Raw genomic sequence first — 16727 nt, 5'->3', positions numbered from 1 at the left:
TGTTCACAGTCAGTGCATTTCTTACAATTGAGAAGCTCCACCAATTGAAAATGGGAAATTCAGCAATTTGTGGAGAGATTTAAAGAATTCTTAAGTAAAATGTTATTTCCAGAGGCAGGGGAGCAAGTAATTGAGCAGCAGAGGGTCAAAATGATCATTTAAGAAGGTAACCATTCACAAACAATTTGTTGTTGGGACCTAGAGGAAGGTTCAGTGGAACTGCAGCTCTTGGATCTTCTCTTATTTAACTTCTTGATTCATTAGAAATTGCAGTTGTCAAGATGATTGTACCCTTTGCTCTTATTACACTTCCTCTGATTGAGGCTCCTTTTTCTTACATGCAATTTAATAATTATTCACCTCTCTGGGGGCTCATTAGCTCACAATTGTGCCTAATGAGGGTAATATTTATCAAGGGCTATACTCATTTTTTGACAGCAGGCCGATAGACTGACTTTGATGAATTTGGTGCTCATAGGAAGAATTAGACTAACTGTTCTGGACCTGAAGTGTTCTTTATAGGCACTGAGGGATGATGATGGGCAGACGGTTATTTATCTGCGTTTAAGCTGCATTTGTCTGACTCTGCCCTGGTCTGAGGGGACAGCCAGACTTGACAATGTAATGAAATTTGATTGTTTTCTTTTTTATCCTCGTGTGGTTTTGTTGTTGACAGCAGTTTTTAATGTATTTCCCCCCCCCCGCAGATCAAGTCCGAAACAGTTACTACATTGGCTTGGACAGCTCCTTGAGGCTGATTCTGGCCAATGGCATGGAAGTGTCTCTGCACACTGAGCCACACTTACTACCAGGCACAGTGAACCCTACAGTGGGCAAGAGGAATGTCACCCTGCCCATTGATAATGGGCTCAACCTGGTCGAGTGGAGGCAACGAAAGGAACAGGCCAGGGGCCAGGTTACTGTGTTTGGACGGAGGCTCAGGGTGAGTTACTTTCCGGCAGAAGCCCCTCTGCTTTTTTGCTGTCAGAAGTGACATCTGTGTTTTGCTTTGTCAAATGGGATAGGGTCCAATTTTCAGAAAACAGTCCTGTCACAAAGGTAAGAATCCAGGAGGAGCAGTAGAGTACAACACTCAGCGAGTGCTTTATTCTTCTTTTTTTTAGCCTTAGTTTTGTAAGTAAGTCATCCACTGGCAAAGCTACACTGGGATATTTCATTTCTTGATTACTAGCCTGCACTTCAAAATATACAGCCTCCTTCCTCTGCTCTCTCCTCTCTCCAGTCTGTTTATTCCCTTTTACTCCACACTCTGTGCACCATGTAATTACACCTTAATTGTAAGCTTTCTAACTTCCACTCATCAGTCAGCAAGCCAGTTTGAAGTAACTACTTGGTAGCAGCTGGCCACTGGAACATTGAAATCGATTTTTTGCAGTGTTTAAAATAATTCAACTTTCACAGGCACTGAAGATTTTTTTGACAGATGAATTGATTGTACTGCAGTCGTATTTTGCTGAGGTGTAAAGGTCAGGCCATATCCCGGTTATGGATTGAAAACATGCAACATTTCATTATAAGAAAATTATGTGTTAAAGAAACCAAACAGTTGATAATTGTCTGCAATTTATATGTTAATCTCTCTGTACATGTTTGTAATTATATAATTTGTTAGGTTATTTGCTGGACCAGATGCTTTCTTTAGGGTGCTAGGAACAGCTCTATAGAAGTTTTCACATTACCAGTTCACAGTACCACATGGTGGCTGAATATTGCTATTGCAGTGCAAGAGTTGTGAAGAGGTAATGGCTTCACTGGTTTTAAAAATAACATACAGTACACTGTTCAGGAATACATTGTGATTTAAAATTTATACTATTATAGCAAATCCCTTTAGATACATGATAACCAAACCAATCAATACAAATGACCTAGTTGATGAAAAGCTCCAGGAAGGCTGGCCTTTATAATGACACCAGGCTCCAGTTTCATATGGGAAATCGCTCCTACTTTAAAATGGAACATAAAGTTCAAATGACCTATTTTTTAACTAAACAGTAAAATAGGAAGAAGCAGTGTATCTGGGCTTTCGAATGCTTTAGCAGAGTAAAATCTGCATTTAATCTCAGGATTGAATGTGGTCAGACTAAGAGAGACAACAGCACAGCTAATTGCGAGGTGCCACTGTGTCTGTCATTGGTTGTTCGTTTTAATACCCTTCTCATCTTCAGAAGTGAAAGCTTTTAATGCATTTAACAGCCAATGGCCCCAAGGGTGTGACTGGAAATGGGGCAGTCTAATGGTAAAACTGAGGGATCAGCAGATGGAATCCCAGCCCAGAGACTGCACCACTTGGTGACCTTGAGTGGAGTTTCAAATGATGTTGTGCTCTCCATACCCTGCAGCAAAACTGGTCAATGCCGAGCCTAATTCACAGCGGCCCCTGCAGATTGACAGCAATGTCTGTTATGTTGTCTTCTGTGCTCAATATTTAGTTATGTACAATTTATGAGTATCAAAATACAGTGTAGTAACAGAGTTCCCACATGAGGTTTTAATCCCTCATGGCTTAAGTGGGATCAACTCTGTGTCTTTTATTCTGCAATGGTAGTGCATCTTAAATTAGTGTTAATTTAAAAGGTTGATTTCTTTCATTTTGTGTTTAAGGGTAGTGTCTGGTAAAGAATGTCACACTGTTTGCTTTATTTTTAACACATACAGAACATAAAAAGGAAAACAAATTCCGTAGAGCTCAAATGTCAGACTTACAGCTGAGAGATTGTGAATTTAATGTACTGTTCTTTTTGTGAATTTTGTGAAAAATCCACTAGGTTAAAATAAGATAATTCATTTTCTCTGGTTCACAATCCTACTGGCTACTACTCTCTGTAACTAGAGCGAGCTATTACATTATTGAGTAATAATCTACAGCTTTGAACAAACCTTAGTTATATTTTAAAGAAAACGTTTAAAATAGAATTGTGAGACTGAGCAAATATGATTTTAATATTTTCGTCATGTAAGCAGGTGGAACACATTTAAAATGTAAAATCATAACCAAAGTAAATATTGGTCAGGAAACATAGGAATTTCATTATTTCCATATAATGAAATTGACAAAGATTTATTAAAACAAGTATCATTAAAAGTGTAGAGAATGGTGAATAAATTATGACAGCATGCATAATGTATGTATTAATGATGATTGCAAACTTGGCTCCAAAAAAAGAAATCTTCTTTAAACCAATGTAGAATGCTAATCCAATATTCCAGGTTCCTTACTCTGATAAAGACAATATCTTTGTTATTACTATTATTTAATCCAAAGTTAATATTAGTCCATCTAAATTGATCTAGAAATCTAGATTTAACATTTGAAATTCAAAGTGCTGAAAGGAGAAGAAAGAAAACACAATGTTTCGGCTGTGAAGCCTTCTACGGGTGTGAGTTTGAAGAAGGCTCCACAGCCAAAACGTTGTGTTCTCTTTCTTCTCTTTTCAGCGTGGAATAAACCTATTACTTGTTCCTTTGCAGCCTGCGCATGATGACGCGGCTACCCACCTGAACTACTCAAATTTAAAGTATCTAATTTAACCTGATCTGTTTTTATTTGCTTAAGCAATAGTAACCAGACGTGCCATGAAAAGCAATCTACAGTATGTGTTGAATTTTTACAAATAATCGCATTAGGAATGACTTGCCTTAACTAGTTGATCATTTAGCTCTAATCTTATGAATAATGATTGAAATGATTGATGAATGTTAGGATTTTTTAAAATTAAATTTAAATTTTGAGTTTTGCAAAAATGAACAACTTTTTTATCCTGTTACGTATGCTCCATACATAATGGAGAGTTTTTTCACAAGTTGCTCAAGGTTGAGAAAAATCTTATCTAATGTCCTCTGTGTGCCTGTCTCTTTGAAAATGTTGTTATACCAAGAAATACGAATAATGCCATTATTTGTTATTTCTAGTGTTTCCATACCTGAAAATCGAAAAAAAAAAGAATATGATTGGATGAAGCAAAAAAGGAGCTTTGAATTTATTTCAATCTCCCCCGAGATCCAAAAGATGAAAGATACTCCTTGTATAGTCTATTGTTAGGGTTGGTATTGAATAGGCAGATGTTCATGTTGCTGATTGATTGGCCTCTGTTAAATTATTTTTTTGAACTTGCATCTTTTATGTGGACTGCTGTGCTGCCCCCACCATTAGGCCTCTGAAAGTACTTAGAGTTTCTTATATTATACAGGTCTTAACCAGGAAATATCCTTCCCATTGTGAAGCAGACTTTTATTCTCCTTTTATTCTACTTTTATTCTACTTTTATTCTACTTTGATTGCACTTTCATTGTGCAATGACCATGCTTCTTCTTGTGTTCCTGGATCTCTGATGTTGTGCTGTTTGAGTCAATATTGAATATTAAATTAACAAGTATTTTTTTTAACTTTCAGCTCTAAGAATAAAATATCTATTTATCTGTAAAATATATCTATAAAATATGCAGCAAGAAATGCTTCTTTTGTGAAGAAGTATTGCAGAGTGTTTAGTTTCATTTTTATAGCAGTAAGCCAGCTGTTTAAAAAAAACCCAAAATAAATGTTTGCACAAAGTGCTTAAGAATGCCACGCAGGTCATGAGGAGGTGTGTAACCTGTGGAATCTGCTGTGAAAACCAAATCAATGATGGCTTCACCACTGTGAACAGAGAGGGCAGTCCAGGGGACACATGCCATCAGAGCTGGCATAATATGAAGTATACAATACCGTAATTTACAATACACCTTACGCTAAAGCTACAAATTAGCGTAGGGGGCCAGAAGACATTAGTGAAGGATCAAGTTGGGGGAAAAAAGTCTATTGACTTAAAACTCAACAGCAGAATACCATCTGAGCAGAAACTGTAAAAAATACATATTTTCGCATAACCTTAGGAGACATCGATTCTAGATAACCTCCTCAGCGGTGTTCTTATTTAGTGCTCTTGTGATCCTTTCCCGCTGTTCAGCTTGTTTCAAGTAATAGCAAATACAGGGGAGGATAAAAGAGGGTGTTTGATTAATTAATTTAATCCACCATCAGAAACTGTTGCGGCTGATAATCCTTCATTCCCTTCTTGCACTGTTCCTACAGAAACAGGAAAATCCAATTTATAGTATTCCTTCTGAGTAAACGTACACTTTTTAGCACTCCAGAGTGCTCTTACCAGAAGAGGTTTTCCACCCTGTTGTTGAACCAGAACATGGCATGGAGCTTTGTTCCCACTTCCTCTGTCATGTATCAATTAGAGAACGTTGTTACAGTTGTTTTATTATCTAAAAATCTTACACATCTGGAGTAGTTCCATCTTCATCCTTTTTTAACTAATGAGGAAGACTACAGTGTTTTACTTTTTCAACGTCCCTTAGAAAATATTAAATATTTGAGATAAAATGAAGTATTGGTAATAAAAAGGCAATTTTTTGGCTGGTGTTCCAAGTGTTTGATTCCCATTTCACATTGAGTGATGTAGTGATTATTCCCCAAAATAATTAAAAATGTAAGCATCTTTTGATGTTTCTTCATCCTCATGCTGTGGAACTTCCTGTTGTGTAGTGTAATTGCCCTGTCTGCACTGCCACAAATTAGTAACTTTGCCAGCTGGCTTGAGTTTGATATCAATAATAGATTATAAAGCCTGAAATTCCAAGGATTTGATATTTAAAAATATGGAAACCTGAAATTGAAAATCTCTTATTTATTCATCACCACTGTTTCCATTTTAATATGTGCAAATATACTCAACCCTGTTTCTAAGTACCTAAGATGCTGGCTTGTATTCTTTTATAGAATATAGGGTCCATCCTGTATATATTCAAGCAAGACTGATGATTATCATGCAACCCAGACCACAGATGACTATTTTCAAGAACAAAACACATAACTATCAAACTCAACTGGAGGGGCAGTGTGTTTGTCTTAATTTACTGTGATCCAGTAGAATACTAGGAAATGTCAAAGGTAATGCAATTTTCCTAACCAAAATTCCTGATCTATTTCAGTTCTTTGTTGGTTAGAAATAGAGTTTGTGTAGACTTTTAGCTTCCATATATATATACATATTTTTATAGTCTTACAAACATGAGCAGTATACAATTACACCCTCAAAACAGTTTGTGCACTCCTCCCACTTCAGTCTCTTGTGCATGAGATAAAGAAGATCATAAGAATTCTGCTCCTAATTCACTCAAATTGGCCTTGCTGTTCATGCCCAATGGGGAATTCTTTCTTATTCATGAACTAGTAGCTTTCAATGTAAAATAATCCTCTCAATTTGGTATTAGTGGCATTAATTGCCCCCAGTGTAACTGTTGTGTCTCAGACAGAAAGCTTAGACAAACTCCTGAGAACAAGGAGTACATTGGGAGGAGGGTCACATATTTCTTCTTCCTTCCCATTCTCAACATTAAGATTCCAATAAAACATTGTCTTAAGCTATGGTCTATGCTTAGACGCCTAGCCTAAAATGATCCAATCAGATTCATCCATTTGATCTCTTAACCAAAAGAATAAGATGAATAGGTTAGTTGAGAATTTCATTACAGCGACATACCATCACCCAAATCAACAAAGCTCTCTTGAAATGTGTTCAGTCATGCTTTGGATGCTAAGCAAGGGCAGACTGGGTCAGTACTTTTAAGAGAAATCAGTTTCTTACAGGAAGTGGAGTAGGTTGATAAGAGGGACCACTCTTCCTTCTGGACTTGAAATTCCAGAACAGTGTCACAACATGGTGGCAGGGGACATTGTGTTATAATGAGTACAATCTTTCAGATGAGATCTTAAGCTGACACATTCTTGACTATTTGTGGTTAGTACTGTAAATATACCATGGCGGGGTGACACAGAGGCACAGAGTTTAGCATTGCTGCCTTGCAGCACTCAGGCACTGGGTTCAATTCTGGACCTGGGGTGCTATCTGCATGGAGTTTGTTCACATATGTTCTCCTCGTGTTTGTATGGGTTTCCTCCAGTGCTCCCACAGTCTAAAAACATCTTTGGAAAATTGGCCCTACTGCAGGTGTGAGTGTATACATGTCTATGTGTCTGCCCTGAGGTGGACAGACACCCTTAGTGTGTCTGCTCATGCGGGATGTACCCTACCTTACAACTGTTGCTTGTTGGGATAGGCTCCGGCTTCCCCATGCCCTTGAATTGGAAGAAGCTGTTATAAAATGGATATCCTGTATACTGTTCCATGGCACTGTTTGAAAGAAACGACTCAGGTTTTCAGTGTAGCCTGAATCCACTGCAATGTATTTGTCTTACAAATTGAAATGATCACGTCTCCTCATTATACAGCTGCATATATAATTGATTGATATAGGCAAATTTGCATAAGAATTAGAAGATTCGCAGTGAAAGTGTAAGAAGACACTGCATCAAAGTAATTGAAGAAAACATTTCTGTTTATTGTAGTATCACAATACAGCTGTAAAGTGTAGTATAAATGATAAACTATTATATAAAGTATAGCATTTTTTGTATTTAAATTATTAAGAGGTTAGAGTGAGGAGCTATGTCAGTTTTAGGGCTTCAAAGGACTCAACAAGTCAGTTATTCCTTGGCAAAACAGGAAAGTGAACTACACAACATTTTTAAGCTGTTGACATTTATTCAGGTAAAACAGAGTCAAAACCTCACTCCTTTTTCTTAGTTTTCAAGATGGATCATTATCATTATCTCTGCTTCATTCATGATCCTATTTTTAAGCACTTGGGACAATATTCTATATGTTTCTCATACATTTGGTTTATATTTTAAGTAGTATATATATTTTAAGTATAACATACACAGTTATTCAATCCGATTTCTAGCAAAGCACTCTTTTCTGCACCAGCCTGGATATGACCTTTAGACACCTGTTTGCAAACTATTTCTCTTCAGTTGTGATCGCCGTGACCATTACAGTCAATACTGCTCCTTATATTATAATGTGCATTTGAATATATAAATAAGATATCACTCAGGCAGAATTTTATAGCCTCAATGGAAGTAGGAGGAGTGTATAGGAATGGAAATGATTTTCTTTTCTTTTTAGAAAACAGGAAAGTAATATGAAGTATTAAAATGAAATTCATCTGTGTGAGCCCCTGTTTTCTGAAGGCATGGAAAAAGATTTGATCAACATGCACATTTAGTTATGCTAAATCTAATAGATGGCAGTTTCCATGGTAAATGTAATTTTCTGCATTAAAGATGTTACGGCTGTTTCCCCCCAAAAAATAAACTTTGTTGTTTCATTTCTTCTTTGTTTATATTCTTCAATGACAAAATGCTCTCTTCATGGTAAATTAAAACACATAAGGAAACAGGGATAGTATAATAATTATAATAAATGATAATTAATAGTGATAATATTGATAGGGTGTTTGGGTTAAATCCTGAAGAAATGGGAATTTAAATGCTCACTAAAAGAAATTAAAAGGTTCCATATGGTACCAAAAATTTTTTTTCTTCTTGTGACTAAATTAATTCTCCACCATTTTCTTGCCTTTCTCTGCTTCCTCCGTCCTTCTCTCTTCCTTCCTGCTTCCCTTTCCTGATCCCTCCTTTCCCTCTTCTCTTCCCTGTTTCCCTCTTCTCCTCCCTGTTTTCCCCCACTTCCTTCGCTTCCTGCTTTGATAACTAGGTGCACAACAGGAACTTGCTCTCCTTGGATTTCGATCGCATTACCAGGACTGAGAAGGTGTACGATGACCACCGAAAATTCACCCTCCGGATCCTCTATGATCAAGCAGGACGTCCCACTCTCTGGTCACCCAGCAGTCAGCTCAATGGTGTCAATGTCACCTACACAGCAGGAGGGCACATTGCCGGCATTAAGAGGGGCACCATGTCAGTACGCATGGAGTATGACCAAAATGGCAGAATTGTGTCTCAGATTTTTGCTGATGGAAAGTCCTGGAGTTACACTTACCTGGAAAAGGTAAATCTCTTCTTTCCTGCAATGTTTTACTTTGGATCCATTTAACCAACCATGTTGTCTCTACCTAAGCATGCCTCCCATTTTACCATTTTTTAAATTAGGATTACACTCTTTTCTGCAAATTATTAACAGTCTTGAATACAATGAGAAGCATGTCCTGTTTATAGTTTGCGCAGTGCTGTTTCTCTGCTGTTTTGACTTCACCCCTAAGCATAATTTTTCCAGATGTTTTTGAGAATGTCACCAAAAATGGATTATTGTCTAAGACAGTTTTCCAAATTGCAATCTATTAGGCCAACATAGATAGGTTTACCCACAATTACACCCAATTGTGTTTTTAATAACATTAATCAGTGACAAGAAGTGAAATATGACTACTCTTTGATTTTTTGACCCTCAGATCAATTGTCTTCATTTAGGGCTGTTTATTAGATAATTGTTACCATTTTATTATAAACTGCCTGCCGTGATGGATTGTAGTTCTCCACATATCACCTTTTCATTATTTCCCTGTGCTTTGCTGTAATGTGGCATTAAACTCTTTGTTATGCTCGGAAAAAAAGACAATAACAAGCAGCTGTACAGTAACTCAATACAAACTGTAAGGGGCAAAGTTAAGACTGTGTTGGTATTTATTATGAGAAGAATAGCCTTCAACTTTGCGTTTCCTCTGTAAAGTAATACAAATAATTTTTCAACGTAAATATTTGTTTTTCAAATATAGAATTATAATGCAGATATAGAGAAGGTCCACACACCTTGGGAAATCAGTTAAATGTTCTTTTATAACTAGATGATTGCATTCCTATGACCTCTGTCAGCATGACATGACTAGAAAGGTCCAAGTGCACTGTCACCCTCCTGCTGCTCTGCTCTGATCTGCTGTCCAATTTCATTAGTCCAAGATGAATCACTGGCATTTCAGAGTCCAGTGACATTTGGACCAATTCTGATATGCTATGTTGGTTTTAATATATTTTTAAAGAGTGGGTATAAGGGGTTAAATTTAATCTAAAATAAATTCAACAAAGATTAAACCATTACTGAAGATAATAAATGTCAACTCTACCATTAAGCAACACTGTATTTAATTATAAAATTACTTTTTTTTCTCCCCCCCCCCACCTCCAGTCGATGGTGTTGCTGCTGTACAGCCAGAGACAGTACATCTTTGAATTTGATAAGAATGACAGACTGTCCTCTGTCACAATGCCGAACGTCGCCCGCCAGACTCTGGAAACCATGCGGTCAATTGGATACTACAGGAGCACATATAGACCTCCAGAGGGCAATGCCTCAGTGTTTCAAGACTTCAGTGAAGATGGGCAGCTCCTCCAGACAGCCTACCTGGGTACAGGTCGGCGAATAATTTATAAATACGGGAAGCTCTCCAAACTGTCAGAGATCCTTTATGACACCACTAAAATTGCTTTCACTTACGATGAGGCTGCAGGAATGCTGAAGACGGTAAATCTGCAGAATGAAGGATTCACCTGCACTATCCGCTACCGGCAAATTGGCCCACTAATCGACCGGCAGATATTCCGCTTCAGTGAGGAAGGTATGGTCAACGCACGTTTCGACTACAACTATGACAACAGCTTCCGAGTCACCAGCATGCAGGCGGTTATCAATGAGACCCCGCTGCCCATCGATCTGTACCGCTATGATGATGTGTCAGGGAAAACAGAGCAATTTGGGAAATTCTTGGTCATCTACTATGACATCAACCAGATCATCACCACTGCCGTAATGACCCACACCAAGCACTTTGACGCCTATGGACGTGTGAAGGAAGTGCAATATGAAATATTTAGAGTGCTCTTGTACTGGATGACGGTACAGTACGACAATATGGGCCGAGTGGTGGAGAAGGAGCTAAAAGTAGGTCCCTATGCCAACACAACACGCTACTCCTATGAATATGATGCTGATGGGCAGCTTCAGGCAGTTTCTATCAATGACAAGCACCAGTGGCGCTACAGCTATGACCTGAATGGAAACCTTCACCTGTTGAGCCCTGGTAACAGTGGTCGATTGATACCTCTTCGCTATGACCTGAGGGACCGGATAACCAGGCTGGGGGATATCCAGTACAGGATGGATGAGGATGGCTTTCTAAAGCAGAGGGGCAATGACTTCTTTGAGTACAGTTCTGGGGGCCTCCTGGTCAAAGTCTACAACAAGGTCAGCGGCTGGAACATCAAGTACCGCTATGACGGCCTAGGCAGAAGAGTGTCCAGTAAAAGCAGCTTCGGCCATCACCTGCAGTTCTTCTACGCTGACCTGTCCAGCCCCACCAGGGTCACCCACATATATAACCATTCCAGCTCTGAGATCACCTCTTTGTACTATGACTTGCAGGGACACTTGTTTGCAATGGAGCTCAGCAGTGGTGATGAGTTCTATGTGGCATGTGACAACATTGGAACTCCCTTGGCTGTCTTCAGCGGGAGTGGCCTGGTGATAAAGCAAGTTTTCTATACAGCCTATGGGGAGGTGTACATGGACACGAATCCCAGTTTCCAGCTGATTATTGGCTACCAAGGAGGCCTTTATGAACCACTCACCAAGCTTGTTCACATGGGCCGGCGGGATTACGACATCCTTGCTGGCCGTTGGACCACCCCTGATCACAGTATCTGGAGCCGTCTGAACAGCAACAACATTGTACCTTTCAACCTGTACATGTTCAAAAACAATAACCCAATCAGCAACAGTCAGGAAACCAAGTGCTACATGACAGGTAGGTCAGCATTTGAAGTGAGTAGCAACCGTTTTGTTTCATGAGGGATTTTTCTGGTGTTTCTTTGGAGGCTTTCCTTCTTGAAGGCATATAAAACATGACAGAAATTTCACAACTTTAAGCCTGTGTATACCAGGTGATAATGCAGTGTGAAGAACAGTTCATGACATTAGCAATTCGTAAACACTTTTAGAAACTGTAGCAATGAATGTATTGAAAAGTTGTTTTTTTTCTTCTTAGCTTCTGTGTCCTTGTTCAGTGCATTTTTCATGCCTTATTTTGCTTGTTTGTTCTATGGCTTTATTTTGAAAGTTATCTAAAGATAAAGGTTCATATAGCAGATTCTGTTCTTGAATCATCTATGCTTCCTTTACTAGTTACTAGTAACAGAGTGCCTTAACTGTAAAATCCCATTGTTCTGTTTGACTGCAATTAAAGTGAATGTAAGTGGCAGTACAGTGCATGGATTCTCAGTGCAGCACAGACACAGTGTGGGCTGCATGTAAAGGGGGGCTTGCTGTAAATGTTTTACCAGATGGAGTTGAGCTAGATAATTGGATACAAGAAGCAGGAGAAAATGGAGATTGCGTAGAACAAATCATAGTGCTAACACTGATGATTTTCTCAAAACCGCAAGCAGTCAAAATGACATTATAAAAGAATTTTCGGATGTTGTTACGTTTTTGGTAGTGCATTAGTTTAATTCAAGTGCAATGTCTATAGAAATATTTACATGGGTAGGTCATTAAGAATTAGCATGGTAATGAGAGAGCATCTGTTGATGGTGCTGATGTTAGGACTTGATGGATTTGTCTTGTTTTTTGCTTTGCCTTATATTCAGTATAACCACACAATCACATAACAATTCAGGGTAACCATTTTTCTTCCTCTTTGTATGCATGTGATGATGTGAGTTAGCTGAATTTATTACCAAGCTAAACACAGTGCCGTTAAGCTGTGCTTTCTACCATTACTGCACTGTCTGCGAGGCTGAATGTTAAACAGACTTTTAGGTACTGTGCTCTAAAGCATTGCACAATAGCAGCCTGCTCCCTGAATTGTGATTGATGGGACTGACATTTGCATTCCATCTCTCTGAATTAAGAATGTCTTGTCATTGTCCCTAAGCAAATTTATTTTTTTAAAGCTTTGTTAAGTATTACAAAGCAAAATAATAAAACAGTGACAGAACTTCACAGTTGTGTCAAAGTAATTGTTGACGTTCTGTTAGAAATAACTTTAGTGAATCCAAAACAGACATTTTTCAAAAACCTCCGAAGGGTATTGGATAGGTATGATGAGAAAGCTTTTTTTCCTGTGGATCAGGAAGAAAAATACAATTTACTGAAAGCAACAAGATGTGAATGATTAAGGCCGAGGGACATCATAAAACTGTATGATCTGAAAAAGGGCTAATGTTCAATGAAATGATTCACTGTAACGGCACCACAGTGAAGTCTTTCCTGCTTATAAAACACTTCAGTGACATTAATTCTATAGAGCATGATTTTAAAATTTAAATACGACAGCATCTGCAACATTAATTAAACAGTTCAAAGCTTTTGAAAGAAAAAAAAATTGTGCTATGAACCTGGCTTAAACACAAATGTTGCTGACTTGTGAATTCCAGTAAATTCTGGTCTCTTAAAGCCATTTACCCTTCAATCTGAAATTGTGTGGGAATCAGCAATCCAGTACATTGACCAAACGTGACTGCTTTTAATTAAAATGAGCTGATAGTTATTAAAAATAATTAAACATTTCAAATAAAAAACGTTTATGATGATAATGTGATCCAAAACATCCACGAAATGCCACACTGCAGAAGGAGAGACTCTTGTTCTGATGTATTCTGATACATCATGCCCACTGCAACACACTACATAGAAACACTATTCTCGCTCTCAGTCGTCCATATAGAAACACTTTGGGCTGGAAATAACTGAGGGCAAAAGCAGCCTTATATATGTATAGGCAGAAATATTCTGTGTTGGGTATCATAGTGGCACAGTGTTTAGGTTAGCATCCCTGCTTCACAGCACTGGGACCCTGTGAGTTTGTGTTGTATGTTCTCTCTGTGCTCACTGGGTTTCTTCCAGGTGCTCCGGCTTCCTCCCACAGTATAGGGACAGGCTGGTAGTTTAATTGGCTTGTAGGAAAAATTGACCCTGACGTGAGTGTTTGTATGTTTGTGTCTATGCATGCCCTGCAATGCACTGGCATCTCATCTAGGGTGTGTCCTGCCTTTGGCCCACAGCTTGGCAGGATAGGGTTTCTCTCCCCTGCAGCCCTCTAGCTACCTTTAACTAGTGGGTTGGTACAGTATATGTCAATATACATGTTATAACATATACATGTTATAACTAATATATAAATTAAATTTTAGTAGCTTAGATAATGCGTTGTACAGTACGATTGTTTATGGCAGCCCTGAAATACAATGGCCTAAAATAGGAGTGATGCCTCAGAACAAGTACTGTACCTTTTCATCATATACAAGCAGAAGTCATCTTTAGAGGTTCAAGAGGTGGCACTGAGCAGACTGAATTTTGAAACAGGCAGTGTAGCATTACAGAGATGTTCTGAAGCTTCTGATTGTCATATATTGACATATTACATTCAGACTTGCAGTTTGGTGTAGTTTGATTTTTGACACTGAATTTTCCCTTTACCCAACAATACCAACAAAGCACTTTAACATGCTTCAGTGTGTGCATCTATTCTTGTATTCAACATGTCATAATTACTGCAATAATTTATGATACATCTGTTTTTCTTTACCGCCTGTATGTTTTAATAAGATTATTACTGCAAGATTTTGATTTCCTTTAAGATATTTACATTGTGGATTACACAAGCATTTTTAATGTGTTTTTTTTGCAGAAAAAGGTTTTTATCTGCATGATTCATATTAGTAGCCTCTAAATGACAGAAAAGGTGTATGAATATTCTGTCATGTTCTCTTCTCCATTCTAAGTGTTGGTGCTGTCAGTAACACCTCAGCTGAACTTTAGAAGGTTTTATTTGATATGCATATTTCCCAGGAGCACTAAGCTTTGAAAGAAGTGTGTCAAGCGTTTTATACCAAAGAACTCTTGACAAATTGTGACTTCCAATTCTCAATTAAGTGTGAATCTCAAGTAACATATAAAATAAATTGTAGATTTTTTAATATAAAGATTATACTCCTAAATACCACCTAATTTTGAATAAAAAATATATTTGTTTTACATAAAATTAGAATAAAAACAAATTCCTTCTCATAATGCTCTAGCTGGCAGATTTTGCTCTGCCATATTTTACTCAGTGTTAATCGCTTAACAGAATTATCTTTCAGATTCCTGAACCATCTTATTTAAAAGTGGCGTCACACACACCCTAACCCCCACCATTTTTTCAAAAATTCTCTCTCAGAATGATGTGACTTGCTATATGCTGTGTATGGTGACTGTACACAGCTTCCTGAAAATGATGTCACTCTGCTGAGACTGCAGGGCTTGCCGTGAGCATATGGCAGACATTTTTGTATTTATTGCCCATTTACAAATTGCAACAAAGCAAACAAATGGCACAGGATCTCAGTGCTAATGAAGAAATTGAATAATTGAAGTTATTTTTTAAAGCTCTATTATGCATGACTCACAGGTCCTTTAATCAAGCTTTTTTCTGTTGAAATTTCTGATGGTACTGTACATAATACAGTAACCAGCAAGTACTTTTCAGTAAGCATCTATCAGCTATACTACTGTATACCGAACTACATCTTCTGTTAAAATTAAAGTGTATATATATAATTATATATATATAATAAAGTGCATGTAATTGGGCTTCGTTTACATGGTCATAGTTAAAAATAGTTAGTTATTAAAGCATTGCATTAAAGCTGCTTTCATTCTGTTTTATATCTTGAGGAGAATGATGTATTCACCATCTAAACCTAAGATGCAACATCCATGTTGTCCTTAACATCATATGTTCTGATAAGCTCCACAAATGTTCAACAATGTAGCACTAATAGTATTGAAAATACAGATGTCTGTGGCGTTCACTGATTTGTGCTTCTTACATCTCTTTTTCTGCAGATGTAAACAGCTGGCTCCTTACATTTGGGTTCCAGTTGTACAATGTTATCCCTGGATATCCCAAGCCAGACACCAATGCCATGGAACCATCCTATGAGCTCATCCGCACGCAGATGAAGACCCAGGAGTGGGACAGCAGCAAGGTGATCAATATGTCTGCCTGCTCCATTCCATTCTCTATTAGCAGAAATTAAAACCTTCTCTTACCAGACTCTCATGGGACCAATGAGGAGCAGCTGCTATTGACAGAATGTAACCTGTGCATGAGTTTCATTCTTTGGTGGGGTAAGAGGGTCAAAGGAAAGTGTGCCCATCAACATTCTAGTACTTACAATTTCAAACCACATCCTTGCTCTTTAATAGTAATATTCTATGGCTGAAGACCATATTCCACGCTATTGATTTTGTTTTGCTTTTCGGTGTTACCCAAAGTCTACCAGGCAACCTGCACACTTGATGCACACATTTACCTACCTTTTGAGTCACCTTTAAGCAATCTGAATAATTAAACAGATTGTATTCTTTTGGATTCACTTTTTGTAAATCATGTGGCTTCAGTACAGCACACACCAACACAAACACAATGCTGTTATACAATAGGTGTCGCTCATTGTTATCAACAAATTATTGTTCTGGCTTCTCACTAGTTCTGACAGTAGCAATGATACAAATGTTGCAGAAGATGACAAGTGTTTCCAACTCTGATTTCAGAAATGATTGTTGAGGCTGTCAAGAGCCATGCTCAGTTCGTTTGATGATGACTATCATCGTGTGTTGCTGTAGGATACTGACTTTATCATATTCCAGATCAATGTTAAATATGTTTATAAATATGTTTTTTAGCAACTTGTTCATTGAGGGGATGTAAAGCAGAGGTATAATGCCTCACTCAGGTGGAAAAGGTAATTTAATGTAAGACCCAAATAAAACTCACACCCTAATGAGGCCCTTGACTATACAACTTGAAAATGA

The 16727-nt window shown here is 37.9% G+C and overlaps 1 protein-coding gene across 10 annotated transcripts in view; it reads left to right on the top strand.

Annotated features, from left to right (window-relative positions):
- Positions 1 to 16727, top strand: part of tenm4 (teneurin transmembrane protein 4) — a 222951-nt gene that overhangs the window by 198284 nt on the left and 7940 nt on the right. For all 10 annotated transcript variants that reach the window (XM_088639075.1, XM_088639077.1, XM_088639074.1 and 7 more), the window contains 4 exons: positions 708 to 943; positions 8631 to 8927; positions 10059 to 11673; positions 15756 to 15898. In XM_088639075.1, the coding sequence (XP_088495201.1) occupies positions 708 to 943; positions 8631 to 8927; positions 10059 to 11673; positions 15756 to 15898 (2291 nt within the window). The remainder of the gene's footprint in view (positions 1 to 707; positions 944 to 8630; positions 8928 to 10058; positions 11674 to 15755; positions 15899 to 16727) is intronic.

Source organism: Lepisosteus platostomus, chromosome 7 (assembly GCF_059453375.1).
Source record: "Lepisosteus platostomus isolate fLepPlt1 chromosome 7, fLepPlt1.hap1, whole genome shotgun sequence".
Classification (NCBI taxonomy): domain Eukaryota; kingdom Metazoa; phylum Chordata; class Actinopteri; order Semionotiformes; family Lepisosteidae; genus Lepisosteus; species Lepisosteus platostomus.
The sequence above is the reverse complement of the archived record's forward strand: the minus strand, read 5'-3'. Positions and strand labels throughout refer to the sequence as shown.